General features: G+C 48.3%; 1 protein-coding gene across 4 annotated transcripts in view; it reads left to right on the top strand.

Annotated features, from left to right (window-relative positions):
• Positions 1–27,501, top strand: part of NRP2 (neuropilin 2) — a 113,290-nt gene that overhangs the window by 38,766 nt on the left and 47,023 nt on the right. For all 4 annotated transcript variants that reach the window (XM_016196687.2, XM_016196686.2, XM_016196689.2 and 1 more), the window contains exons 4-10: positions 1,526–1,756; positions 2,814–2,969; positions 4,643–4,812; positions 6,588–6,743; positions 18,593–18,737; positions 21,237–21,586; positions 23,432–23,576. In XM_016196687.2, the coding sequence (XP_016052173.1) occupies positions 1,526–1,756; positions 2,814–2,969; positions 4,643–4,812; positions 6,588–6,743; positions 18,593–18,737; positions 21,237–21,586; positions 23,432–23,576 (1,353 nt within the window). The remainder of the gene's footprint in view (positions 1–1,525; positions 1,757–2,813; positions 2,970–4,642; positions 4,813–6,587; positions 6,744–18,592; positions 18,738–21,236; positions 21,587–23,431; positions 23,577–27,501) is intronic.

The raw sequence follows: 27,501 nt of genomic DNA, 5'->3' as shown, positions 1-27,501 counted from the left end.
AAGGTTAAAGGTTAGCCCCTCCCCCCAGGTGCCCAGGGTCCCCACCTCGCTAAAGCCCAGGGCTGGGTAGTAGAGATATTGGAATTTCCTGCCTCATGATAAAGTTGCAACCCCCCTCCCCCGCTCATTTGCATGACACCTTTTTAAGTCAGACATTTGCAGCTTTCCTGAAAGCCCTGGTCAATACGGAGTCTCACGGAGGGGCCCCTGCAGGAGCCGCGGGTAAAGACAGTGCTGCGGGCCAGGATCAGCAGAGTTATACTTCAGCGGCCTCCCCAGAGGACACTTCCTGCCAGTAAACACCTGGTTTATGGAGGGGTTGTGTGTTTTTTTTCTTCATGCTTAGAGTGCCTATTTATCCTCTTCATAAATCCTGGTCCTTTTTTTAATTTTAAAATCGGAACGTCGTGAAATCCAGTCTAATTGGCCTGCAGGACGCGCCCTGCATTAACTTGTAACCACTGCGCGCTCTGCACCTCATGCGCCGGTGGTCAGGCGCAGTGTCCCGGGACAGCAGTGACCCCGACAGCCCTGGGCCTCTCCTGGCAAACGGTGGCTGGGTTAAATAAAGCACAGGAGGGCTTTCAGTGTGACTCCACCCAGAAGCATTGGGAGAGAGGGAGGCTGTAGCCCTCTCGCGGCTCCCGCCCTCCAAGCCTCCCCAGGATGCGGGTGTGTGCCACATTTAGTAAGGACGCCGCCTGAGTCCCAAGAAGGCAGACACAAGCGCTTAGGCGGGAAGCAAGGCCATCCCCACAGAAAGGAACCAGAAGCCTTCCAAATGTCGGTGCGCGGCCGCATTTTTCCAGACTTGCTGCTGGAGCGGCCTTTCACATCCCCAACGCCCCGCTGTGATCCACCGGCTACAAACGTCGATTGTTAATTGTCTGGCCACTACAGAGCAGCTCGTTTTAATATAGTCATGACATGAATGAGACCCGAGCTCCCCTTTGCCCCTCCCCTGAGGCACCTTGGATCTTGGAGGGAGAAGGGGGCACTTAGTTGGCTCTGGTACAATAGGGGCTGTGTTGAGGTCAGCAATAAATAAGGGGTAACATTGTTTGCCCTGCTGGCAATCAGCAAGCCTTCCTTAAGGATTGAAATAACTTACATTTCTGGAGCAAGCAGCTGAGTAATTGAGAAAGAAGACTCTGTTCCTCTTTGCAAGAGAAGCTCTCCCTCTTCTCTCTTTTCTCTCTCTCTCTCTCTGACACACACACACACACACACACACACACACTTCTTTCTCCCCCCCCCCCCCTCAATTCCTCAATTACTATTCTTACCCTTATATGTAGAGCAAGCCATCTCGCCTCCTTAATTTCTCTCTTAAAGAAGGTCTGGCTTAAGGGCTTGAAACGTGAATGTGAAGAGTATGTTGCTTCAAGGGCCACTCCAATGGAAACAAAAACCTCATGAGTAGGGGGATTGGGGCCCAAACATTTAAATAACACATGCAACAGAGGCAGCTAAGAAAGGCATCTTCCTGTACTTTCTTAACGCTACGGTTCTCTTTTACATACAGGCTCCGAAGATTGTTCAAAAAACTTCACAAGCCCCAACGGGACCATTGAATCCCCGGGGTTCCCCGAGAAGTACCCACACAACTTGGACTGCACCTTCACCATCCTGGCCAAACCCAAGATGGAGATCGTCCTGCAATTTCTGACCTTTGACCTGGAGCACGACCCCTTGCAGGTGGGAGAGGGAGACTGCAAATACGATTGGCTGGACATCTGGGACGGCATTCCGCAGGGTGAGTGGTGTCCCTGTCACAATGCACTTCTCAGTAGCCCCCCCTGTGCCTGTTAATTGCTTTAGTAACAATAAAAAATGAGAACCGAGACTTCAAAGCTCCTTAGGGTTTGTCTGTGACCCATGATTGCTTTCTTTACTTATCGGTCACCAAGGATGATGTCAGAGACACTGCAGAAAGGCAGTTTCCCTTCTTGGAGATAATGGTTTGGAGGATAGGAGGAGACTGAGTTGGTCCTTGGATGAAAATGAGAAAAACCATAGGTGATGTTCTTTTCTGCTCCACGTTGCCAAGATTTCCATAGAAAATGACTCAGTGGCCACCCTCTGTGCCCACATAGGACTCTAGAGCTGGAATGATAAGTTTTAACCCCTGACTCTGCTATTAGCACGTCTGCAACCTTGGGCAAGTTGCTAACCTGTCTGTCGAATCTGTATAAATAAGCTGCTGTCATTGTCATTATTATCACTATAATTTCATTATTATGAATATAGTTGTAGATGTCAAAAAGCTACATCACCCAAAGCCAAGAAGAACCAGGAACCTGTACTTCTGAGGAGGAGACCAGCATAAGTCTTGAGTGTAGTCAGTATCGGTGAGGAAACCAGCCTTTCGCTTTGGTAGTCAGTGTTTTGCCCTGAAACGGAGACTTGACAGCTAATCAGTTTCATTTCCTGAGAAAAATACAAGATTTAGTCATAACACTCAGGTTTGAGTCGCAGCTCTGTTAATTCCTTGCTGTGTATGAACAACAAAAAGTCATGTGACCTCTCCGAACCTCCATCTATTCTTCTGTAGAGCAGTCTTGATAGTGATACCTTTCCAGCCCATCTCCCAGGGCTGAGAGTACAGAGTAAGGCAGGTCAGTGAAAGTGCTCTTTACTCTGCAAAAAATATTAAACATTGTTCTTAAAACAATGTTTGGTGATTCTTTTATGCCAAGGCATGCAAAGGGATGCTCTATTGAATGACTTGCACTCGTTCAAAGGGAGAATGTATTGAAAATGGAGTTTGCCATTTCCATATCTGTTGACCTCTGTTTGTTCTGCATATCCAGTTGGTCCCCTGATTGGCAAGTACTGTGGGACCAAAACACCCTCTGAACTGCGTTCGTCGACGGGGATCCTCTCTCTGACCTTTCACACAGACATGGCAGTGGCCAAGGATGGCTTCTCTGCACGCTACCATCTGGTCCACCAAGAACCACTAGAGAGTGAGTTGGCTGGCTGGGAACCTCTGACCTGCCCTTTCATCAGAGGAGTGAGAGTGTGCTGACCTCTCCAAGACAAGGGGCCTGGCAGGAATTCTACAGAATTTGCAATGGCATCAGTTCAGAGAATGGGAGCTGTATCCTCTTGTTAGACAAAGATGAATGAAAATAGAACAAATATTGATTTGGGTGCTCATTTCTTTAAAGAAAAAAAAAGTATGCATACCAAGAATTAGTTATTCCCAGGGTACGTTATGAGACCATCTGAAGCCTCAGTTTTCTCATCTATGAATAGAAGGGAGGTTAGTTGGGATATCTATATAGAGTTCCCCTCTCTGCTTACATGTTTTTAAAAAGTCTCAGGCCCTTTTTCTCCCTTTCCAAGTCTCAATGGCCATTGTCAGAAAACAGCAATTGTATATCTCTCTCTATAAATGTTTTGACATTAAACATCCTTGCCCTCGGTAGAGTTTCCCTCACTAGACTGGTATACTGGTTGGACTTCCACTTCACACTTCCAATAAACACAGCTTTCTGAGCTTCTGCTACATGTCAGGCACTATGCACAGCTCTGACCCCAGTTAACCTAGAACTTGCTGTCTAGGTCATCAGTCTCTTCCCCTGAGCTCCATCTTCATATCAGCTCCTCTTGAATATGTGCTTCAACTGTGCTTCTGTTTCCACTTAGAAACCCAAATGATAACTTTAAAGACTAAAGGGCTGCTTTGAGGATGGTTAGAACTGGGGAAGTTCTACCATGGTTGTAGATAACATGCCACATGCTTACCTGTAGACATGGCAGCCTGGCCTGCTGGAAAGTTGATGAGTTTTATTCTGGGGTTTTTTCCTTCCTTTTTTTTTTAAAAAAATTTGTTATTTATTCAAAGGGCTCATGAATATTGAGTGACAAGAAAGTAATATTGCAAATTTTGCACCAAGTGCTTGCAAATGGCAAGGGCAGTCACAAAGCTAAATAGGTTTGATACCTGAAAAGGTTGCCAGTCCTTATCAGACACATGCACACACAAATATTGACCAGTGTCCACAGTATCCATGGGAAGGACAGCAATTAAACTGATGGCACAAGGTCAGAGTATGGGACTTCTGAGTCTATTTGCCCATACAGGTGATTTGGAGGAATGTAGAGTGACATGCATATGTTTATAGAGAGGTCTCCCAAAGACAGGTATTTATTGCTTTGTAATGTCTGTCTTCTGTGCTACAACTCATGAGACACTGGAGTAAAAGAAAGAAGGAAGCAAAAAGCGCCTTCTGGGTGTTTATTAATAAAGCAGGCTTCCCACGATGTATCAGCCCACCCAAATTGCCACAGTCTATCACACATGTACCTGTATTTTAATAATGGTGCATCTGGCATCTGTAGCCTGCAGCACTAACAGTTCTTGTGCTTTAGATTGTATTTTTAATTTGTATGATGATTCTTACTTACCCACAGCCTGATTTCTTTTAGGTCCAATTTAGTTTCTTTCAGACCCAGAGGGGTTGTCAAGCTCTATGACTTGGTGTAGTTGTTTTTAACATGTGAGTGTATAATTAGGTCTTTGTGATGAGAGAGTGCCTGTAAAGACTTGTCCCTAGAAGGGAGGAGTGTTTTGAGAATCCCAAGGGTATGAAGTTGAGATACCTAACTGCACTTGACCATCTCCACTCCCCAGATTTTCAGTGCAATGTCCCTCTGGGAATGGAGTCTGGCAGGATTGCTAATGAACAGATCAGTGCCTCATCTACCTACTCTGATGGGAGGTGGAGACCTCAGCAGAGCCGGCTCCACGGTGATGACAATGGCTGGACACCCAACTTGGATTCCAACAAGGAGTATCTCCAGGTACCTACTCAGACATCAGAGGGTGTGCAGGGCATGTGTATATTGGTGGGCAAAAGACACATAGAAAATAAACACAGCATACTTGAGAATACCATTCATTCACCTGTCTGCACAGATACATGTGCCAGGCACTGTGCTGAGTGCTGGGATAAAATGATGAGTAACATGGGCACTGCCCCGCCCTTGTGAAGATAACCAGGCCTTGGAGAAATTATTTGGCCAAGATGCTGTTTGCCCTATCACTATAGACATCCCAGGAACAGTCTATGAACAGTTCTAGATATTCCTCATTCTTGGCACAGGGAAGCATCAGAAATGTGACAAGGTAAGGGGTGGCGGGCGTCTTCCTAAGGGCAGGCTTGTTAAGTTGCTAGCTGAGCATGGCAGCTTCCCATGATCTTTGCTATCTGGAGGGAGCCCTGCCAGGCAGGTTTTGCACATAGCTATCAGAAGAGCACATGGGGAAATGTCACTACCAGGAATGAAACTCCGGTTGCCCAGATGCTCTGCAGCATTTTTTCAGACTACTGTTTGCTTTCCTTCTGAATAAGACTTGGAGTCATGTTGAGTAATCCTCCCTTGCATGACAGACTGGTCCAATTCTCATCCCCAGGGAAGAGCAAGCTGCTAGTTCTGTGCTAGAGCAATGACTTGTGACACACAGCAGCCAGCCATGTGACCCGTTGACAAGCCTGTCTTATCTCTGATGCGACATGGTGACCTCTGCTCTGAGAAGGACATTGCAGAGCACACAGTGGGAAAGGGAGAAAGACCACTTAGAAACTTTCAGGGAGGTTCTCACAGCACGACCCTAAGGCCATTTGTCACTGTCTCTCCCAAAATCCTTTTCATCCTGCAAAGCTTCCAGAAAGTTCTCCCTTGTAATGGGCATTCCATTGATTATACCCTTAGTTTTGGTGCTTAATCACATACTTCCTCTTACTGCTATCCACCTGTTTATCATGCACAGATACAGCACTGGGTACTTCTTTTGAATGTTTAATAGTGCTGAGCACATATTAAGTAGCCAATAAATGCTTGCTGAATCAAATTTTACCAGTGTGTATGGGCTAAATGTTGGTCATATGGAGGTTATCATTAAGAAACACTGTGGCCGGCAAAGGAATGACATCCAGCAATTTCCAAATGGGTTTGGTGTGGTGGAAGGGGGGGTGTCTCCAAATGTTGGCCATCTTCCTCATCAAACAAAGGTCAAGACTTGGTGCATAAGCCTAATTGTTTGGGCAGACTCTGCATGCCCTTTGACCTCTTACTGACCTGAGCCACTAAATACACAATGGATCGAGGGACGGAGGGGAGGGGAGACAGACCTGAGCTGAGACTTTTGCAGCTAGGGCATCCTAAGTGAATTGGATTGAACTGGACTGGAATTGAGTGGAGTGGATTGGATTGGATTTAGCAATTGTTCCTTTGAAACAGAACCTGCTTTCACTATCCAAGGCTAGCTGCTGTTTAGTAAGATGGGGTCATACTTCTAGACATTCAATGATTCCTTTAAGATAAACTTAATACTGTCAATTCAGATTTGTAAAAAGAATCATTACAGTTTCAAAGGTGTCCCATTTAGTGTCAAATAAGTTGAGTTTAACTGTCCAGTGGAATTGCAAATTGGTCCTTAATCACTGATACATCTGAGTGAATCACAGACATAGGTTGTGAGCTGAGTGTTACAATTGTGTCCTTTGAAGAGAAAGCAAGATGCTGCCTGGCGTTGGGAGCCACAGCCCCCTTACTTCTCCGCCTCTCTTCCTCAGGTGGACCTACGCTTCCTAACCATGCTCACAGCCATTGCAACACAGGGTGCGATTTCCCGGGAAACCCAGAATGGCTATTATGTCAAATCCTACAAGCTGGAAGTCAGCACTAATGGTGAAGACTGGATGGTGTACCGGCATGGCAAAAACCACAAGGTAAACCCATCTCCCCACCTCAAAGGCATGTGGGGACGGTGCGGGACAGGCGGGATGAGAGGAGCTTGCAGTCGACCCCACACAGGGAAGGAAGCCTTGTTCAGTGACGCTCAAATAACTGATGGAGGCATGGGAGACGCTGGCCCGGAAAATGTTCTTCCTTATGCTAAAGTGATTGGAAAATACCATTTCTCCGTACCATTTCTCCGACAGCCTGGCTGCTGTTGCATCTTGCAGAGCAGAGAGAGAGCTTGCAGAGTGCTCTCTGACTGCAAATGAAGGAGAAAATGTGTTCTCAGTCCGAGTCTCCCCACACAGGATTCATTGAGCATTTATGGCCTGAGTCCCTTCCCCGTGCTGGATTAACAATCACAAAACCACATGAAACGGCAGTTTAGGAGTTACTGAGGTCTGGAAATGAAAGGGCACAAATTCTGAAAGGGAATCACAATGTCCCGAAGAAGAAAGAGGACAATAAATAGTGAGGAGAAATTCCTTTTGTCAGGGATGGCATCTGAACAGGCAGTCATGCTTGGGAGCAAAGCATTGAAATCTCTCTGCTGGTGCCATCAATGTTGGTGACTCCCGGAGGTTGTGACCGGATGGGTGATGTGGGGCTTTTGTTGTACATATGGACAAAAGACTGGCACTCAGATTTCTTAAGACACATGGCATTCTGGCTTGAACAGGCCTGTGGCTGGCACTGGCGATGTGGTTGTGCGCTCGTGTCTGGGGCTTATTATAAATGGTCGGTGGTCTCACCTGGGCAGGGGGAGAGCTCTGGTCATCATTATCATTGTCTGGCTCTTAGGTCTGGAAGGAAAGTGTTCAGCATGTCTCCTCTTTTGTGCTATAGTTCCACCAGGCCCCTGGTCTGTTGGGTTGTGAATGACCAAAATGGTATACGTGTGGCCAGACCTAGAGAGGCCAAAGATCTTTTCCAAACAGTCTCCTCAGGTCTTCACTGGTCCAAGGCTTGCTCTTGCCAGTACAAATGGAAACCTTGGACCCAGAATATCCTGAGCTATAGTGTTGGTGGCACTGTTTCACTTGGGAAACATGAATCTTTAAAGGAGTGGATTTTTTAACATTAAAATTGCCATAGTAACATGGCACCATTCATCTGAAAATCGTGGCTTCTCAATATTACTAGGCATCGATGCAATACACACATACACAGGAATTCCCCATTTCACAGATAAAGAAAGCGGGTGAAAGACTTCCTCGCCCTGACCCATGAAGCCAGGTCTAGTTTCTCACTGACTTTGTTTGTTTCAGAAAGAGTGGTCAAATATCGCTTGGAAATGGCAGGCCTGGGTGGGCACTGGGGGCTGGGAGCACTGTGGACTGAGTCTTTGTCCCACCTCACTCATTTTCATGACGTCTTTTTCCACCCACCCTTTTTAGTAAGAACTGGTGGAATGCAGAAGCTTAGCCAGGTAGGCAAGGGCCAGCAGCTGGGTAGCGGTGGGTACTGGGGGAGGAGAGGAGGTTCACCTGACCGCCGCCCTGTCCGGGCTCAATGACTAAGCAGGGCTGGCCAGAAGGATACTGTAGCATAAGCTGATTTTAAAAGCACACAGATGGACCAGGATGCTATTTAAAACACCATTTGTAGGAAATCTGCTTTTGGAAATACCTTAGCACTGCACATTTTGACAGAATGCTGTCCTCCCTGGCTTTATCCCTGGTGTTTGTTCTGCAGAGAGGATATTCCTGAGAATTGAATGTTGCTTTCTGGGCTCCTTTAGAATCATTCTTCTCAACATTTTCATATTGGATACATCATTCTCTCTCTCTCTCTCTCCTGTCTCCTCTTCCTACCCTTGGCTAAATTTTTTTCCCCAGTAGCCAAAGGGTAATTTCATTTTTGTTTTGTTTCATTGTTTTTTTAGTGAATCGATCCTGCCCACATAAAGGCACCAGGGCAGAGGAGTAGTCCTGTCTCTCCCCATGAGAAACTCATCCTCTTGGTACCTAAAAGGACGTGGGAGATGCAAAGCTTGCCAATTAGGCATTGCTCCCATGCTCCCTCGCCCCATGCGGTGTGGCAGGCGACAGAGGAGACCCTGCTCGGTCCTCCCTCCCCTCCAAGGGTGATCTCCGCTGCCCCTTCGTTAGCAGATCTACCTCCCAGACATCTGTATTTAATGTGCAGATTCCATACCGTTCATGAGCCTCCACGTGGCTCTCTGGGCTGTTTGGGCTGAAATAGTTGAGTGAACCATGCCAAATAGATTTGTCAAGTCTGCTGCAGTTGATTTGATGCCATGAAGAGGAGGCAGGGTAAGGAGGGAACTTGGGGGCAGTGGAGGGAGAGGCTTCGTCTGTGCTGGGCACTACCGCTGAGCCTTTCTTTGTAGCCGCTGGATGGTGGGCGCCGTGCCAAGCTGACTGGTGCTAAGTAGTGGGCTTGAAAGCAAAATTCAGACAGCAGGACCTGTGAGTAAAGCAGAGCCAAGACAGAGGCAGCAACCGGCTCTGCTCAGTGTGGGGGGCAGGGTTCATAGACTTCAACCAGTGCAGAGGGTCTGAAGAGGCGATGGTGATTTGGGGGGCAGAATTGTGGGAACTTCATTTTATCCCCTGGTCACTGTCAACACCAGTGCAATGTACCAAAGACCAGGGAATTGGGGACACTGGAGAAAAGTAAGATTAATGAGCATTCAAGGTGATGGGGGATTGGCTGTGCTATTTCCTTGCAAAACACTATTTATAATTTGCACCCAGTCTGGGCTAAGGCAAGGACTGGGCCTGTGGGGAAAAGAAGTGAGGAAAACTCAGGAACTCTTTCTCAGCCTCCCCTAGCCCAGGAGCAGCCTCTTCTTAGTCTCTTTCTATCCAACAGGTAGTAGTAGGGTTGGTTGCCTAGGAAAAAGGCATTACACTGTTCCCGTGGGTATTGCGAGCATCCTCTTGGCAAAACGCAGCACAGTTATGCAGACCATATGCACAGCACATTCCCAAATCCTTATCCAATCCCACATGCCGTAAACATGGACCCTATGATTTTCCTATAGGGTGGGTCCTCCTTATGCGTATTTATGGCATAACCACAAGGCAGAGAGCCCATCCGCCCGCCTGATGGAGCCCATATCTCACCCATGTGCTCCCTTAGATTACCCAAATTGCTTCACGTAGATTTCCTCCAAAACCACAAGCAGAAAACGACTGCTTTTGGTTTCCCCAGCTGTATTAATAACACCCCAAACACAGACAGAGTGTTGTAAATACAATAGTAGGAGGTTCATGGATGTGTCTGTAATTATAGGCACAATTATGTACACATAAACCCAGGGAGAGGGAGGCGCAGGAAAGGCCTTGGCCAAGTTCCTGCTCACCTCTGAGATGCTGGTTCCATGAGACTGCATTAGAGGGAATGAGACTAAGACTGGTGTCAGGACAGGGGGACAGAGGCCATTGCCCTTATATATCTAAGCAAAAGCCCTTGTCTTCAGTCCTCCCTTATTTGGTAAATGTGGGCACCTCCCTTGTTGCCACAGCTCTGGTTACCTTTCTCTTAGTCACAGTGCTGCTGGGCTATTCTGATGTATTTTGAAGAAATTTTAGCTAAAAGAGAAAGTCTAGAGGATGCTAAATATATCCTGATGACCACATTGAGAATGGCAGGGTGAGAACTGGGGTGAAGAAAGGTTTGGGTCCAAGAGTTTTTAGAATTACCCCATAATGAATGGCAGAAATACACTAAGTTCGTCATATTAATGTAATGATGACCTCCAAGGGGCTTGAAGAATCCTCAGACACCAACTTATTTGCTTCCAAATTTAACCGGGTTTAAAAGACTATGGAATTGAAGCTCTCAGAGACAAGTAATTTGCCCCAAGGACAGGGGGAACTGTGGGGTCCCTGTAGAAGGCACCTGATCACCGGGCTTTGACTCCCAGGCAGGTGTTCTCAACAATCTGGTCCACACCTTGCTCACCTCTTGCACCCAGAGGGAAATTGGCTGCCTAGCTCTTCTGTCTAGAGGTGGAGAGCTGTGCATTTTCCTGGAGATCCTCTGTTACAGTGGAGATCTAAAGGCAGGTCACACCTGGACAGCATGGCTTGGAGTGCCAGGTTCAGTGTTTCAGAGTTTGGGCTCCATCCTAAAATCCTGAGAATGTAGAGTTGAAAGAAGTCACTTTGCATTTGATTTGTCCACATCCCTTGAAAATAAACAAACACTCCACTTCAAAAATTCTCTGTCCTATATTTATTTTCTAGATTAAAACGACTCATTTTGAAAGCCATTTGAGAATTTTAAAACCTCTGCAAAATGACCAGAGAGGAAGAGAGAGAGTGGTGTTAGAAAACCAAACCCCCCCTCAACAGTTGGAACCACATGGCATCTATTCCTAGATGATGAACTGTGTGATCTTGGAAATTTCTCTGAGCAGCTTTGTGCCTCAGTGTTTCCATTCACCCAAATGGATGGTACTGCAGCTGTTGGCAGAGCACCTTGGGATCCGTAGATGGAAGGCTCTCTGCCGATATAATTAATGTATTAGATCTACAAAGCTCTTCGTGAGCAGAAGCAAGTTATCAATTTTAAAAGTAACAAGGCCCCATGGGATATTTATCTGCCTTTTTAAAATCAGAGGTCTGGGAGGGACCTAATAAGTCATCCAGACCTCTCTCTGCATCTGATGGGCCTACACTTGCGCTGCCTGAGACAAATGTTACCCCGCTCAGCCTCCTCTTAGGAGTGCCATCAATTCTTCCAATGAATAATTTTGAGTTTTCAAGAAATACTTTTTTTTTAATCTCCCAGTGGATGATTGGCTTCCCCTTATCCTTTTTATTGTTGTAATTGTGTTTGTTGTATATAAGATTAGGGCATGACTCAAATCGTCAGCTAGTAATGGGCACCAGCCTTCAGATGTCATGGCTATGACTGCATCATTTCACCAGGGTACGTGTGTTCAGAAGAGGCTGACACCCTTTCCAAACTCAAGTCCCCCCATTTATCTGCTCCCCCTCCATTATAACTGAGAAGAACCCAGGGCCCTAGGTAATTAAGTTTGTCGCTTATCCATTTGCCATGGGATGAGCTCAGACCTTTAGCCTCTCCACTTAGGAAGCTCAAGGGAAAATTTCATTATACATAAGCTTGGAACCTTTTCTCTATCAGGCTCCCATGGCTGGCTTCACCCAACTCCCGTGGGTGCTGAATTGTCTCTGGGAGCTGAGACCAGCCTCACTGGCGCTTTCAGCCTTGATGCTAAATTCCCCATGCTTGCCAGGCCACTGCCATGCTCGGGGGACAGGGACAGAGCCAACGAGCAAGGGATGTAGAAGGGCGCAGTGATTTCACCTGGGTTGGGAAAACATGCTCTTTGCCCTGAGCCTGGAGTCTAGGTGAGCATCAGAGCCAGCACCTCCTCTGGTAGGTCATCAGGTTCTTTGCTCTCACCATTTCCCTTCTTGGATTTGCTGAGATCCCCCCAGAAGAGGAACACGGGTGGCAGATAGGCTCAGGAACCTCACTCTCTATACCCTTTTGCTTTCTCTGCCCACCTGCAAGTTCAAAAATGTGGCAATGTCTGTTTTAGGAGGTTTTTAGTGTGGAGGGCTCTTCCCCCCCAGTTAGAATGTCTGTTTCTCCCTCCACCTTTACCAGAGGATGCTGGCCATTCCCTCCAGCCCTTCATTGCTCTGATGCTCCACTCTCCCCCACCCCGTCTCCTCCAGCCCCAAATCCCTGAGCGGCCCTCCTCTCCTCTCCTCCTGATGCTTTCCTGTCTCAAATCCTGAAACCCTAATCCTGTTAGTATGCTATGTTCCAGGGCTCAGCGTCTCCATGGGGGTAACATAATCCTGCAGTAAATCTAACGGCCCCACCAGGCGCACACAGATGGGGATGCACACATCCCCCCCACCTCCCCCCACCTCTAGAAAGAAACCCACAGGCGTCCCCCACCCTACACCCCATGACACGATCCTGCTTCTCAGTCTCCTCCTTCACATCAGCAAAACTGCTTGATGACAAAAACAGCCCTAAAGTAAAGGAGGAGGAGACAGGAGGGCATCGTGGTCATAAATGAGCATTTGGTGGTTAGGGAACTTTCTTTGCCCTACCCCCCCTTCTTACATCCACTTACATCCCTTCTGACTCCGTGTCTGGCCAAGTTCCCACATCCACTAGAATGAAAGCAGGTTAAAAAAAATTTTATAGTCTTTAAAGAAGAGTTTTAAGAGAGAAATGTCAGGACCGTGATTTACAAAAAGGAGGCAAAAATGTCCATTACATTAACATCATTTTCCTTGAGTGCAACAGCCCCCTCCACACACACATACACTACCCCTTGCCTGTTTGGTGCAACAAATTAATTAAACAGGATGGCATTCATTGATTAACAATTTATTTTCACATGTTGATCCGATGGCTGGTTTTAGAGAAAATACAGGGGAAGGGGGTGGAGAGCGGAGACGGGCCGTGGATTCTGCAGTGAAGATGCATCAGCACAATTGTTTCTGAGACAGATTTTTAAAGGGTGCTGCTCCTGGTTTCCCCAGTTCCTGCCACCTCTCTTTCCCCCCTGTTTTGTCTTCCTCCTTCAGTGTCTGTGCAAAGTCGATTGAAAAGGAGAGCTTGGGGTGCAATGAAACATTTATTAGTGGAGAGAAGTATTTTTATTTTTTTAAAGAAAGGAGTGGAAGAAAATCTCCTGCACACTTCCTACCTCAGGGCCCGAGCGCTGTGCTGGCTTTGAAAATTTTCCTGCTTTCTTCACAGTCCCTGGAGCTGGCTGCGTTCAGATATTTACAGGAAAGTAGAAATAAACTGTAGGTCGCACCATAGGTAATGAAGAGACGGGCATGTGCAGACTGAACACCGAATCCCTACTCGAGCAGGAGGCACTGTCCACACTCAGCCTGCATCTTCGGTCAGGGGCTTGCTTGTCGAGGAAGGTTGAACGGCCAGGCACCGCCGTGAGCCTGCTCCGCTCGAAGGCTTTGACGGACGTGGGCACCGCCGCTGACCTGCCACCTGGATGTTGGTGGCAGACATTAATAGAGTATAAGAAAGGGACTGAGACCTGGCAGAAAACCCCTCCCAGAGGCCTTTAGGGGCAGGCAGGCTGAAATACTCACTGTTCTCAGCAGTGCCAAAGTCACTGCATAGTGATGCTCTCTGGCTAGATATTTCTATATATATAATCTCCTTTCTTTTACATAGTATTACAGTTCATGCCTTATGAGCTCACAGACATGGTCAAAACATGTTGATTTTCTTTTCCTGGTTTGGGGTGGGAGGAGGAGGGGAGGTATAGATAAAAATAAAACTGGGATGTTGGATAGCAGCCAATTTAATTGGCAGGTGCCCCCCTCCCCCAGAGGTGCAAATCAGAAAATCCTACGAGGTGCTGCTGGTTTCAGATCCTGTCTCACAGAAAATCAACCAAAGGTCTCAAGGATCAATTGGAAAGTGTTGGATTATGTTCAGAATTCAGCGAGGCACCAAATGGATTATACAAACCGCTTTGTGCCCTGAATTGTTTTTCAGACTTGGTTTACAGAGATACATTTAAAGAAATCTTTATGTTCAACATAGCTTTGATATCTGTATAATATAAAGATTTTCCTCTTCTATTCCCACCTCTTAAGAAAGCTAAGGTCACCTTGAACATACTTCTGGTTTTCCTTTGGGTGGTAAGGCAACCATATTAGCATCTTTCTTTTAAAATTAACAGAAACGTATGCCATCTGTGACATCCAGCTTTTAAAGCAGATGTTATCATTTGATCATCGCATTTGATACATGCCTGTCTCTGTACCTCATGCTGACAATCCACTGAGTTTTCTCAGCCTTAGGGACATGCACTGAAAAGTTATGGCTTGAAAATTTCTGGCCTCGAGGTTTGACTTGGGAGCCAATGGTTTTCAGGACTAGAACTCTCCCGATTTAACACAGACCCATTTGTTACTCGTGACGTAGCTTCCACTCGAACATCTGTCCTGGGTGTTGTGCAGGCACTGGAGCCAACAGGGAGGGCTGGTGGACTTTATAGTATCTATCGGCAAGCCTGTTATTGACTTTATTTTCCTGAAGGAGAAACCAGGGTATCTAAGGTTTATTGATTTGCCTATAGTGATTCAGTGAGTCGGCAGAGACTAGGGAGTAAGACCAATTTCTTGGCACCATTTCCCGTGGACACAACCCCTTACCTTACAATGCCTAGACTGGAAGCCAAGAATCCATCTCAGAGAATTTGATCAGAAAACATATGAAGGGTGATTCGGAAACCACAGAAGCATTGAGAAAGTCATAAAGATGTATAATATATGATAGCATTTACCAGCTATAAATAGGGAGGTGCAGGGAAAACAATAGAGACCTTGTCAATCCATTGGGTCAGGAGAAATAGAAAGTGCTTAATATTTCATTAAAAATGGATTCTCATAAATTGCATGTTGATATCTTTGGGCAAAAGACAATATGTAAGGACCAAGGTGTTATTTAGTACTCTTTGTTATTAATAATTTGAACTGTTATTGAACCAAAATATCCACAAGGTACACTCTCCCTCTGAGTGGGGTACTCACCATGTGTTCTGGGCACCATTGTAAAAGTATAAAACCCACAGAACTTGTCCACAAATGCACCGAGGCTATAAGATGCCCTGTTACAAAGTGGACACTCCCAGAGCAGTGCTAGACTGGAAACTCTTGTGAAGGAAGCCTCAGAATCTGGGGGCCAGAATGGACCTTACAAATCAACTCATACAATCCCCTCATTTAATAGAGGAGGAAGTTGGGGCCCACACTTTTGAGCTAATTAACAGTAGAGTCTGTCCCCTGACTCGTTCAGTTGTGTTTGGATTTTTGGGAGAGTTTTCCCACTATGCCACACTCAGAATGAAAGGTGTATGTATAAATAATTTAATAAAATAAGAAGGCATTCCTTCAGCAAAGGGTCCAAATTGCAGAGGGCAGATATGAGCACAAGATCAAAAACAAACAAGAAACCAAGAAGGAACTGGCCTTGGAAACATGAAGGGTCATTTGAGGTCACGTGGAAAGAGCCTCATTTGGTTCCCGGGGTGGGAGAAGCTGAGCAAAATGGAATGGCAGAGTGAAGTTCAATTTGAGCAGCCAGGTTGATGGCCTGGGACAGATAAACCCAGTGTGTGCCTCCCTTGTCACTGATGTCGCTGTAGGCAGAGACCTGAGGTGCTCCCTCAAAGCCTGTGACCACGTGCACCCATGGGGAGACCAGCCTTCTCCCTGGACGTGTGTGCACACACATGCAGCCACACTCACACACTCGCCAGCCTCCCAAAGGCAGTCCAAAGACACAGTCATTTCCTTACTAAGGTGCGGGGAGAAAGGTTCCTTGGAATGATCTGCCAAGGCTGAGAGATGAAGGGGTCAGATAAGATAAAACTGGGTATTAGAAACACATACGACGTGCTGTGTTTCTGAACAGGACGAGCGTGGCCCGTGTGCTGTGGATTGCAGCTGTGTTAAAGTTCGAATCCACTCAACACTCCAATGACCTATCACATGGCCAATCAAGCCCCCACCCCTCCAACTCCGTAGCCTCTGCTGACGAGGCCACACGCAGTCACTGTCATGGTCCTCAGGGAGCTGGCCAGTGGTGGTCCCCACTGCTCACAGCACCTGCGGAAATAAGCAGAGCACTGCACTTGCTGCTTCCTTGCCAAAGCAACACAGAAACGAGCACAGCCTCAGCTGCACGCTGATGTCTAAGTGAACTAATTAACCTTCCCTGAATGGGCTCGGTCCCTCTGTCCTCGGAGCGTCCGAGTACTTGATGAGCACCCAGGAAGCTAAGGAATGGGCAGGGTGAGGCCGGGGCCTTCCAGGGCCTTGTTCCCCCTCCAGCCGTCCCTCTCTGAGGTTAAGAGCCTCAGGCTCCTTTCTCCACTTCTCTCTGAAGGTCTTCTCCCAGGTGTCTGGCTCTCACCCTCTTTCCATGTGTTTCCTGGGCCCTTCTTTGTCTCTTCTAGCCCCTCTTTGGGCTCAGTCTCTAAGCATAAAGCAGCCAGAGTGACCCTGGGAGAGATGCGTGGTTGAGGGTCCTGCCTCTGTGCTCCCTGCGGTCAGCAGGGCGGCCGAGGCAGAAGCTGACAGCCTCGGGACCAGGACAGGAGGCTCCCCGGGATTCGGTGGGCTTAGCACCGGAACAAGAGGTTTAAACAGAATATGGTGGACTGGTGACAACCTCCTTCTTCCTCTCCTTTCCTCTATTTGTCTTAAGCAAACCACTTCTCATTTGGTTGCAAAAGGTGCGATGTCTCTTAACCCTTCACCCTCACCATCAGGGATGTGCTGTATATTAAATGGCTCTGACTTTGGACCTTAGCAAGCAGGGAATATGGGGGGTCCCAGGTTGCCAAATGGCAGAGCTCCTAGTTACACCTCCTGGGGAAGAGAGGACCACGTTGTTCGTTAGCTCTGAGCTTCCGGCTGCCCTTTGCTGTTACCCAGGGCATTCTCAGTTGGGATTATAAACACACCGGGAGCAGCAGCTCTGCCTCCATTCAGTCTGCACTTGGAGACCAGAAGGGCTCCATGACTCCTAGCCACCAACACAAACACTGCAAGTGTGTTAAAAGAGATGAGAGCCTACCTAGGAAACTACAGCCTAAAACCATGGCAAGGGCTTTGCATCCAGACAGATATCTCTGAGCCTCAGTTTCCTCATCAATAAAGTGGGAATAACATTTAACCTGTGGGGTGTTGTGGATATAATTGTCTTTACGAAGTGTAGGCTCGAATATTCGAATATATCAGCTTCCCAGCCCTGTCAATGAACAAACACCTGGCACATTCCAGGTTTCATAAGCTGAAGCATCTACCAACTCTCACCCAGGAGAAACTGCTGGCTGTTGCAGAGTTGGCTGTGAGCAGATTTATAGTGACTTGGTTGTTATAGCTATGACAGGTATGATTTAAACGTGATGGCTGGTTAGTTGGTCTTTCACCCCACCCTTATCCAGGAAACCAAGAGAAACTCACATATACTTGCTCCAGCTACTTTTTTTATGGAGAGCACACACAAGAAAGCATAAGGTCCATATGGCAGTTATTGATTCAGGCCATCTGGTAAGCTAGGACTCGCTCCCACCATGTTGGATTAGAAGCTATTCCGAAAAGCCTTTCCTCCCATAAGAGATGCATTGGTCAGATGGGGACAGGGATGGATTTCATTATAGGGCGGGGACTACAGCGAGAGGAAGCCAGAACAGGACTCCAAGGGGACCGTCTGCAACCCTGACCTACAACAAAGACCAGAGAACCAGGAACATGTTGATTGACACAGGGGCACTGGGGGTAGACGGTGCCCCCCACCCTCTCACCCATTCATGGCGCAAGGAGGCCTCTAAGTAACTAACAAAACAATTGTGAAGCACTTCACAGTTATTAAATACTCTGCAAATATTACTATACGCCTGCAACATGGGGAAGGAGGAGAGTCAAGTTCAAGCTAGTGAGTGAGGTCCGCTAGCCCTACAGGATGACATTTCTGCTCCATTTTTAAAGGATATCCTACATTTTTTTCCTTCTTGCTCAGCTTCTGAAGTGTTTTCCTTTTCAAGCCTCCTTCCTCTGCTAGCTCTCAGCCCAGAGGCACAATTTTCCTTGCCTCCAAAAGTTTTTGTGAAGACCACTTATTGTTTTCAAGTTAGAGCTCTGTGAGAAATTAAATTTTTTTCATGGTGCTGCTAAAAAAGCCCCAAACAACAAACCCACTGGTTATTTTTAAACTTGAGGGAAATAAAACTCAACAGAATTTTTCTACCCTCTTCAAAGGCTGCACCGTTGGCCCAACTACAAATGGGGATGCTATTGATGTGATTCTGCATCTTATGTTGCAGGTGTTCCAAGCCAACAACGACGCCACGGAAGTGGTTTTGAACAGGCTGCACACGCCGCTGCTGACGAGGTTCATCAGGGTCCGCCCTCAGACCTGGCACTCGGGCATCGCCCTCCGGCTGGAGCTCTTTGGCTGCCGGGTCACAGGTGAGGTGGGGCTCCAGAGAGGTTGGGGAGCTGATTACATCCGGGCTCTGCTCTCTTTTTCAGCCCTCTTCCAACAGCATGATCGCACCGTGTGACCTTTCGAGAAGGATTGGCTCAAGGACTCAAGTCCTAGCAGAATTCCTCCATTCATTCATTCGTTCATTCAGTATATGTTCATTAAACGCCTACTATTTCTAGTAGCTAACATTTATTGAATGCTTATGTACCAGGTTCCATTCTAAGCACTTAGGTGTGTTATCTTTTAGAATCTTCATAAAGACTCTATGAGGTAAGTGTTATTATTCTGTCCATTTTACAGATGAGAAAACCAAGACTTAGAGACCTAGGTCCCCCAGCCACTAAGCGGTGGATCCAAGGTTTGAAACTAGGCAGTTTGAATTCAGAGTCCAGGTCTCAAATAACACTTTCTGCTGCCTCACCTGGGGGCCAAGAGCTATGCAAGGTGTTATGGATACAATGATGAGCTCACTGACCCAGCTCTGTGGGGACAGCTGGACAGGCTGGGAGGACATAGTAAGAAACAAACAAACCCATAAATAAAGATAAATCAAAACTATGACAAGGAACATTGTAGGGGACTTGACCCAATCTTGGAGGCCAGGGAGGAGGAGGACTTCCTTGAGGAGGTGGTGACTAAGCTGAGGGCAAAGGGCACACAGGCATTAAAAACTGGAGGGAAAGTTCACCAGGGAGTGATCACAGCTTGCTCATGGCACAGGAACAAGAAGGACCAAAAGAGAAAGTGAGGGGGTGGGCATGGAATGCAAGCTGAGACCCCAGGGGTGCACTGTGGAGGGCAGATTGGAAGGACCAGAGTGGGAGCTGGGATAGTGATCGAGGCTGGTGCAGTGGTGTGCGTGAGAGAAGACGGTGGCTGGACCCGCCCCAGCTGTGTGTGAACAGTCTGAACCCTTCACCTTGTAGACTAAGCCCAGAGCAAGCAAGTTGCTTCTTTGGCCTGGAAGAGTCTTCAGTGCACATCTGGCCCCATCCTGTCCCGTAATCATCCCAGCTCTGAAAGGGAGTGCTCCCTGGCGGGACCTTGTTTTAAGCTTCGAGTTAAAATACCTCGCATTTATACAGTCTACATATTCCACATGCCTTCTTTGCATACCAAATCATCTATTGTCTCTAACAGCCCTTGAGGTGAGTGGGGCAGAAAACCAAGCCTCAAAGAGGATAAACAGTTTGCCCAAAGTCGCCCAACAAGGAGGCAGCAGAACCATGAACTGAACCCACATTTTCTCAGTATAAATTCTCTGCTCTTTTCTCCTTTGCACAAAGACTTGGCTTCCCTCTTATGGGAGTGGTTCATCCTAACCCCATGTAGGAAACGGTTTTCTGTTCCCTTCACATTGCTGTTCCAGGTCAGCATAGCCTAACCAGCAAGGACTCAGTTAAAACTCATTTTCTGGAATATAGAAGAGAGAACCAGGGGATTTGAAGAGTTGGGACCACCTGGAGGGTCTGTAATTCAGTTTACAAGTGTCTAATGTGCACTGACAGTGGACCCTGTCTTCTCCACTCACTCATTTGCTCCACAAATATTTATTGGAGGCCTGCTGTGTGCCAGGCCCCATGCTGGGAGCTGGGGCCAGAGAAGTGAGCAAAGCAGATGGGATCTCTGACATCACAGAACTTTCAGGCTAGTGGGCAGGATAGCTAATTAACAAAGACAAGTACTGGATCATTATAAACGAAGATGTGTGTCAGGAGAAAAAGAACAGGGTGCTCTGAGAAAGAGTGACCGAAGGGACCTCATTGACTGTCGATTGAAAGTTTCGGGACAGCCTTTCTGAGGGTGTGACACTTAAGCATTGAGGATGAGGAAAGGCTAGTCTGGCGGCCACGGAAGGGAAGAGCGTTCGGGGCAGCAGGAGCAGCCGGTGGGAAGGAGAGGAGGCAGTAAGGAGCTGTGATAACACCTGCCGAAGTAGAGATCTGACCCCAGCAAGGTTTCCATCCAATTGGGAAAACAGTCACCCAGGAAACAGTGCTCAGCTGAGCTCCCCCCTGTGCTCACTGCCTCTGGGAGGGTCACTGGGGACTGGTGCCACCAACAGGGATAGGAGGGTGCTTAGCTAACAGCGTTAGATGCTTAGACATGTCAGGCACTGGGCTGTGAGCTTTTATATAGTCACTGACGGAATCCTCACAACGACCTCCAAGAGGTAAGGACTACTGTTAATCCTCCTTTAGACCTGGGGAAACTGAGGCACAGGGCCATTCAGTCATTTGTCCAAGGTCACGCAGCTAGTAAGTGGCAGAGCAAACATGAGCCCAGACAGCCTGGCTCCCAGGCTCGGCTCTCAGCCACAGCACTATTCTACCTTGAAGTGCAAGGAAAGTAGTGCTGACTTTAAAGTGTTCGATACCGGTTGGTTGGTTTTTTTTTTCCAGCTCCCTACAGATGGAGGGTTGTCCCCAGTTGGCATGGTGTTGGCCCTGACCTCCTGTATCTTCCTCCCTTCTCCGCAGACGCCCCCTGCTCCAACATGCTGGGGATGCTCTCGGGCCTCATCACCGACTCTCAGATCTCGGCTTCGTCCACCCGCGAGTACCTCTGGAGCCCCAGTGCCGCTCGCCTGGTCAGCAGCCGCTCGGGCTGGTTCCCCCGGATCCCGCAGGCCCAGCCGGGTGAGGAGTGGCTTCAGGTGGACCTGGGAGTGCCCAAGACGGTGAAAGGCGTCATCATCCAGGGGGCCCGAGGAGGAGACAGCATCACTGCGGTGGAAGCCAGGGCATTTGTGCGCAAGTTCAAAGTCTCTTACAGCCTAAACGGCAAGGACTGGGAATACATCCAGGACCCCAGGACCCAGCAGCCGAAGGTAGGCCGTTCCTAGAGGACTCTGTCACCTTAAGTTGGGGTTGCTGGTTTCCCATCTAGGCAGTCCTCACCAAACCCCTATAATCCAATATAACAGATATTAATTAAGAGATTACTCTGTGCCAGGCACTGTGCTAAATGCCTTATTGTAATCATTATTATTTTAATCCTTACAACATTTTTAGAAGGTAGACCCTTTGTCACTCCCATTTCAGAGATGACAAACTGAGGCTTGATGTCATGCCCAGGATCACACAGTGTACCTGAGGTAGTTCCATGGTACAGACCCCATAAGTCTGACTCCAGAGCCCAAATGCTTCTCTGTAAAGTTCGGCACCCCTCGTACTCTCATTCAGATAAAGTTTCCTTCGAATTGGCCAGGTATCCAAAGGAGATGTGGTTTTTGGAGACTAAACTATAGAAACAAGGGGTTTACTTCCAAAAACAACTGTGTTTTTCTGACTGTTGCTGCCCTCCTTTACAGTTTCCTAGTCTTGACTCTTAGATCTTTCCTGCCTCTCGTACTGAAGCTGGGGAGGCGCCAGAGAAACCTGCTCCAGGCCTGAAGTGCAGGCCAGTGTAGCCCCTCGGCCGTCAGAGAGGAGTGGAGGGCACAGAGGAGCCCCAGGAAGGAGAGAAGACATGGAGTCTCTTCTCTAGGTCAATTTCCCGGTTAGCCAGGCTTTCCCGTCCTCATTTCTAAGTTACCCCTAGTTTTCCTCAGAAAAGCAGGGCCCCTAGCAAGGAAAGGGTATCACATGTCCCTGTTTAGCCCCTTTACTGAGCAAATGTTTTCATTCTTAGTGCAGAGGCGAGGGCTGGGCTGGAGGTTTTGCAATGCTGATGTAAGCTCTCAGCTCACAATTCTGGAGGCTAGAAAGGCTCAGGGCTTGGTAACCGGAACCTCCAGTGGATGGAGCAGAAATTGGACCACAGGCTTCCCCAGGGAGAGCTGACCCTGACTCTTCTTAACCATTGTGGGGGCCTGGGAAAGGAGATGATCTTAGCCAGGGTCAGAGCCTGCCTTCCCTAGGACAGCGCCCCCCCCTCCCCCCCCCCCCCCCCCCCCGCTTTGGGAACTGTAGACCTAGGGCATCCTGCAAAGTGGGGTGGTTTTGCAGCATTCCTGGTGCTGATCAGCCACAGCCCCTGGCTCTCCGCACACCAACATTTCCCTAAATCAGTAGCTCCCAGGTGTTCTCTGGGCTGAGTCCCCCACTAACTTCAACCAGGGAGACCCCAAAGTCTTCAGGTATATGTTTTGGGGCTCTAAGTGAGTTTTCTTTTAATAGGATTGCCTCCATTAAGCAAAAGTTTGGGTAACACAGTCTTTATCAATGTGTGACCAGAAGGCATTGTTGTTCTAGAGAAGGGGACAGAACTTGGACCTATCAGTCAACTGAGACTTCCTAAATATAGACTTTCAATCATTAGAAAAATAACTAGATTAGAACTTCTTTTTCTAATAAACTGAGAACCTCAGAACAGGCAAGGCAGCCTAAACTCCCTTCTCTCTGGCTAAGTCCAGCGTAAAGACTCATTCGGAGCCAAATTCTTTTCTGAGCCCTCAGTTTCAGTCCCAGGATAGAAGACAGGACCTGGCAATCGCCACTTAGACCTGCTTTCCATGTTCTGGGCTTCTAACCACCTTCAAGTGAACACGAGCATTGGTTGGTCTGAGGATAGAGCTTCCAGGGACTGTAATGTCCAGTGACCACAAATCAACTATGACATTGCTTTCTGGTTGGATGGGATGTGAAGGGTAGGAAGGAGAAGGGGGGAAGAAGAGGGTGATGGAGCAGGGTATCCCCCATAAGAAGGACTAAGCAGCCTGTCTCCCCTGCAGCTGTTTGAAGGGAACATGCACTACGATACCCCTGACATCCGAAGGTTCGACCCTGTGCCTGCACAGTACGTGCGGGTGTACCCCGAGAGGTGGTCCCCAGCAGGAATTGGGATGCGGCTGGAGGTGCTTGGCTGTGACTGGACAGGTAAGGCCCTGGCTTCTTAAGATGCCCTGGAAGGAGATCAGACCATGGAGTGGATGGGGACAGAGGGGACACCCATCTTGGTTGAAGCCCTATCAGCCTAAAACCCTGCACCCCTGCCCACCCTGGGCTCTGCCATGTTCTCCTGCCTCAGACCATGGGCACTGCAGCCTCTGGTCTTGAGACAGTTTCTCAAGGGAGGTGCTTTGTCATTTTTAAAGGATCGTTTCAGCTCCCCAACCCGAGCCTCTCAAAAACAAATCATAACCACACACCACCCACCCAAATTCAATTAGATCCTGACTCTTCAGGCCAGGGAGCTGTGGCTGTTGATTTAGGGAAGAAAAAAAAAAAATCCTCATGATAATAAAGTAATCGGTTTATGTCTGAATCTGGCCTCCAGATGTCAGTGGCTAGGAGACTTCATTTTCGTTTCGAAGCCACATCTGTAAAAGGCATTCATTTGCTCAGGAGGGACCCTGTTGCTGGGGACTTCTTCCCAGTGTGTGGCAGGAGATTGCTCATTCCTGCCCCTGCCAGGCAGCCGGGTGGAGGGAGAGCCTCTAATTCCCCTTGACAAGGAGCAGGCCCACTGAGCATGCCCACCCTTTGCTGGGAAGTGCCCTGTCCTTTTGAGTCAGACCCCACCTTCCCTCTGGGCACTGGCCCTCCTCCCTCTGCAGAACTGGCACTGGGTCTCCCCTGGAGCTCACTCACTGCCTGCCAAAGGAGCTCGGGGCAGCCCCACGAGCCCCACGCCGGCAGGAGTGGCAGGTGGGCTGAGCCTTCCTGCTCCTCTCCACCGGGGCCCCAGGTATCTCCATTTTCCTGCCTGTGCTCTACCTGTCACCAGCTCCCCGGCAGGGCATGGTGAAGGATTAATAAGGGCATGTCAGAGAAGTGCTTTTGGCTCCCAGGGAGAAAAGTGCCCCCTGCATGCCCGCTGCGATGGTGCAGAGGAGGAGGCCTGTTGAGGCACACAGGTGGGAATTGGCCCAAATTAGCCTCCCCCTCGGCGTGAAGGCAGCCCCAGTGAACACAGGTAGTGGGAGGACACTCTACTCCCATTAGGAAGGACTGAGGCCAAGTTTCCCTGCCGCCTGCTGACTGTGTGCCACCTGTCCACTTGAGGTGCTGAAAACTGTCCCTCCCACAGCGACACAAGCTGGTGGCTTTTATGGCCTCTTTGGAATCAGAGGGTTAGAGATTCGGGGGACCCGGGAGCTTCTAGGCCAATGGCTTTCCAATGATTTTAACCACCATCACAATTTAAAATAAATTTATAAATGATCCACTTGACTTACAAGCACATGTGTGCGTGCATACACACACACATAAGTGCACACACGTGTTTGCCTGTGGGGAATAGTGTGTCACTAAGTGCCTGGATTCCAGTGACAGATTGCCATGTACAAGTCCTGCCTTTGCCGACCACTGGTGGCATAACCTCAGACACGTTACTTCACCTCTCAACATCTCAGTTATACTGGCTAAAAAATGGGGGTGATAATGATATAGCGATACCCCCAGGGTTATTAGGAGAAATCAGTAAATAATGCATATCAAGCACTTAGACTGCTGCGCCACACCTAATAAACCTGTTAGGATAAGTAAATCTGACTGAAACGAAAGGTTCCAAAGGCAGTGTTCATCCCTGCCATGTGCGTGCACTCTGAAATACTATAGTTGCTATTTTTAAAATGCTGGTCACGGCCCATTAAATTGATTCCACAACCTACTAATGAGTGTGACATACAATTTGAAAAAATCACAAATCTGAGCCGGCGCCTCTTTCACAGACAAAGAAACTGAGTCCCAGAGAGAGGAAGAGCCTTGGCAGAGGTCGTTCAGCTAGCTGGGGGCTTTCTCACACTTCCCTCCTCTCCTCGGCCCCTCTGGGCCATGCCGCCCCCAGCCCGGCCCTGCTGTATGACCAGCCGGACAGTTGCAGATGGCCTTTCCCACTTACTGCTCCCCCACCCCAACCTGGCCCAAATTACACTGGTGATGGTCAGCAACAGGTTTCTCATTTCAAAGTCCTGCCTGGCTGTTCCTCAGAAGATCAGAGTTGGGGCTTGTTACCCTCTGCCCAGACTCCCTCCCTTTGAAGTCTCAGACATCTGGTTTCAATTGTAGTTTAACGGGCAGTTACCTCGGAGCGCCCAGTACAAACACAGTGGACACAGAGGCCGGCTGCTGTTTCCTCACTGCCAGTCACACGCCCTGCCCTCCCGTGGCCTCACCAGCCCCTGTGCCCCTGCATTTAGCATCATCTCCACCAACCAGCTTGTCCATTCTGCTAGCTAACATTTCCAGAAACTGCTCTCCTAGGGCATGTGGCTTTCTGGCTTGTCACATGTCCATGCGTTTGTGCAACTCATCCTTAGTTCGCTTCTTCATTACTACCCCAGAAGGATCCCAGGGAAGATAATGGGCTGGGCTCAGTCGCTGCAGCTAAATAATTTGACAGGGCTGCTTCACCTGTTCGCTGGTGTGTGTTTCAAATGATTTCTTCTTGCCTTGCTGCCCAGAGTTTGCTTTACAATTGAGTTTGAGGTTCTGTGACACGGTGACAAATTTGAACTTACAAATTAGGACGCTTCGAGGTTATTTGCTATTTACTGTGAGCAAGAGGCAGACACGGCGAAGAGAAGTCTGAAAGGTTATGTGAGTAGTATTTAATAGCAGAAAGATGGGAAGTGGAGCGTGAAAAAGCTATTCAGCGTATTTAGCGAGTCCCTTCAGCTCCTGGCTTTATTAAATGGTATCCTGAAGGGGGCCTGACAGAGACGCCCAATCACACACAATAGTGCCGAGGAACAGGTATAGAAATGGAGGAACAATGCCGGGGCGTATGCGGGTAGTCTCCTTGGAGTGCAGTTCTGGGATGAAGACCCCACCCCACAACACACGGACTTGAACACCAGTTACCAGAACTTCTTTTTGTCCCACTAAGGGCCTGACTCACAGTTTCATTCATTTCCTAAATGGTGGCTGAATGAAGGATGGCCATGAACAAATAACAAGTGAATGGGCAGGTGAATGAATCACTAGGTCAGAACTGACTGCCTGCAGCCAGGTTTGGCCCAGCCCTGTTTTGTTGCATTCTGCTTGTTATAGTATTTTGAATAAGTAGCCAACATTGATAAGTCTGGAGGTTTTCCATGGGAATTTTGAATTCGTGTGGGGGGGAGGGGGGATTTTTTTTTTTCAAGATGTGGGCTACCTCCCCACCCTTCCCCACCCTCGCCCCTCGGGGCCTCAGTCTGCTGGAGCCAGTCATACTGGCCTCCTTTAAATCAGGCATGCAAACTTCTGTCCCACACTTCACTCTCCCCCACACCCAGTGCCCTGGCCTCCCTTCCAGTAGCTGTTTGCACTTAGGAAGCTTTGGAATCTGCCACACCTTGACCTAAAGGTACAGCCCCACATTATTTCCACCAAGTGAGGTCTGGGTGGCTTCGATTTCATATTCCTTTCCATTCCCTTTTGTGCAAATGTGAACCAGTGTCTGCGGCCACACCTTCCAGGCTTCTGGCTTTGGTGATTGTGCCTCCTAGATCGGGTTAGCTGTGGTTCAGAAAGTTCTGTCTGGCTCAGAGAAAGAGGAAAAGAGAAAGTCTACTCCACCGGAAAGCAGGAGTGAGGCGGAAGGCATGTCAGCTGCCACCCCAGGGGAAGTGCACAGATAGGCATTGTCTACAGAATGGAAGCTCACTCTGTTGAGCACCGAGATGTTCTCAAACTGTTTTGGATGGGCATTACTCATTGTGTGTACTTGCCCACCCGCACTTGTCTCTTAGAAGAGCACCCAGAGCCTGGGCTAGCCCTGCCTCTGGGTCAACATCGCCCACATTCATTCCTGTGTTGTGTGGCCTTCCTGCTGGCCTCGGGGCCTCTGCTGGGCAATAAGGAGCACGGGTTTGCA

Source organism: Miniopterus natalensis, chromosome 8 (genome assembly GCF_054644295.1).
Source record: "Miniopterus natalensis isolate mMinNat1 chromosome 8, mMinNat1.hap1, whole genome shotgun sequence".
NCBI classification, from domain to species: Eukaryota; Metazoa; Chordata; class Mammalia; order Chiroptera; family Miniopteridae; genus Miniopterus; species Miniopterus natalensis.
This window is presented reverse-complemented; position numbering and strand designations above follow the sequence as displayed.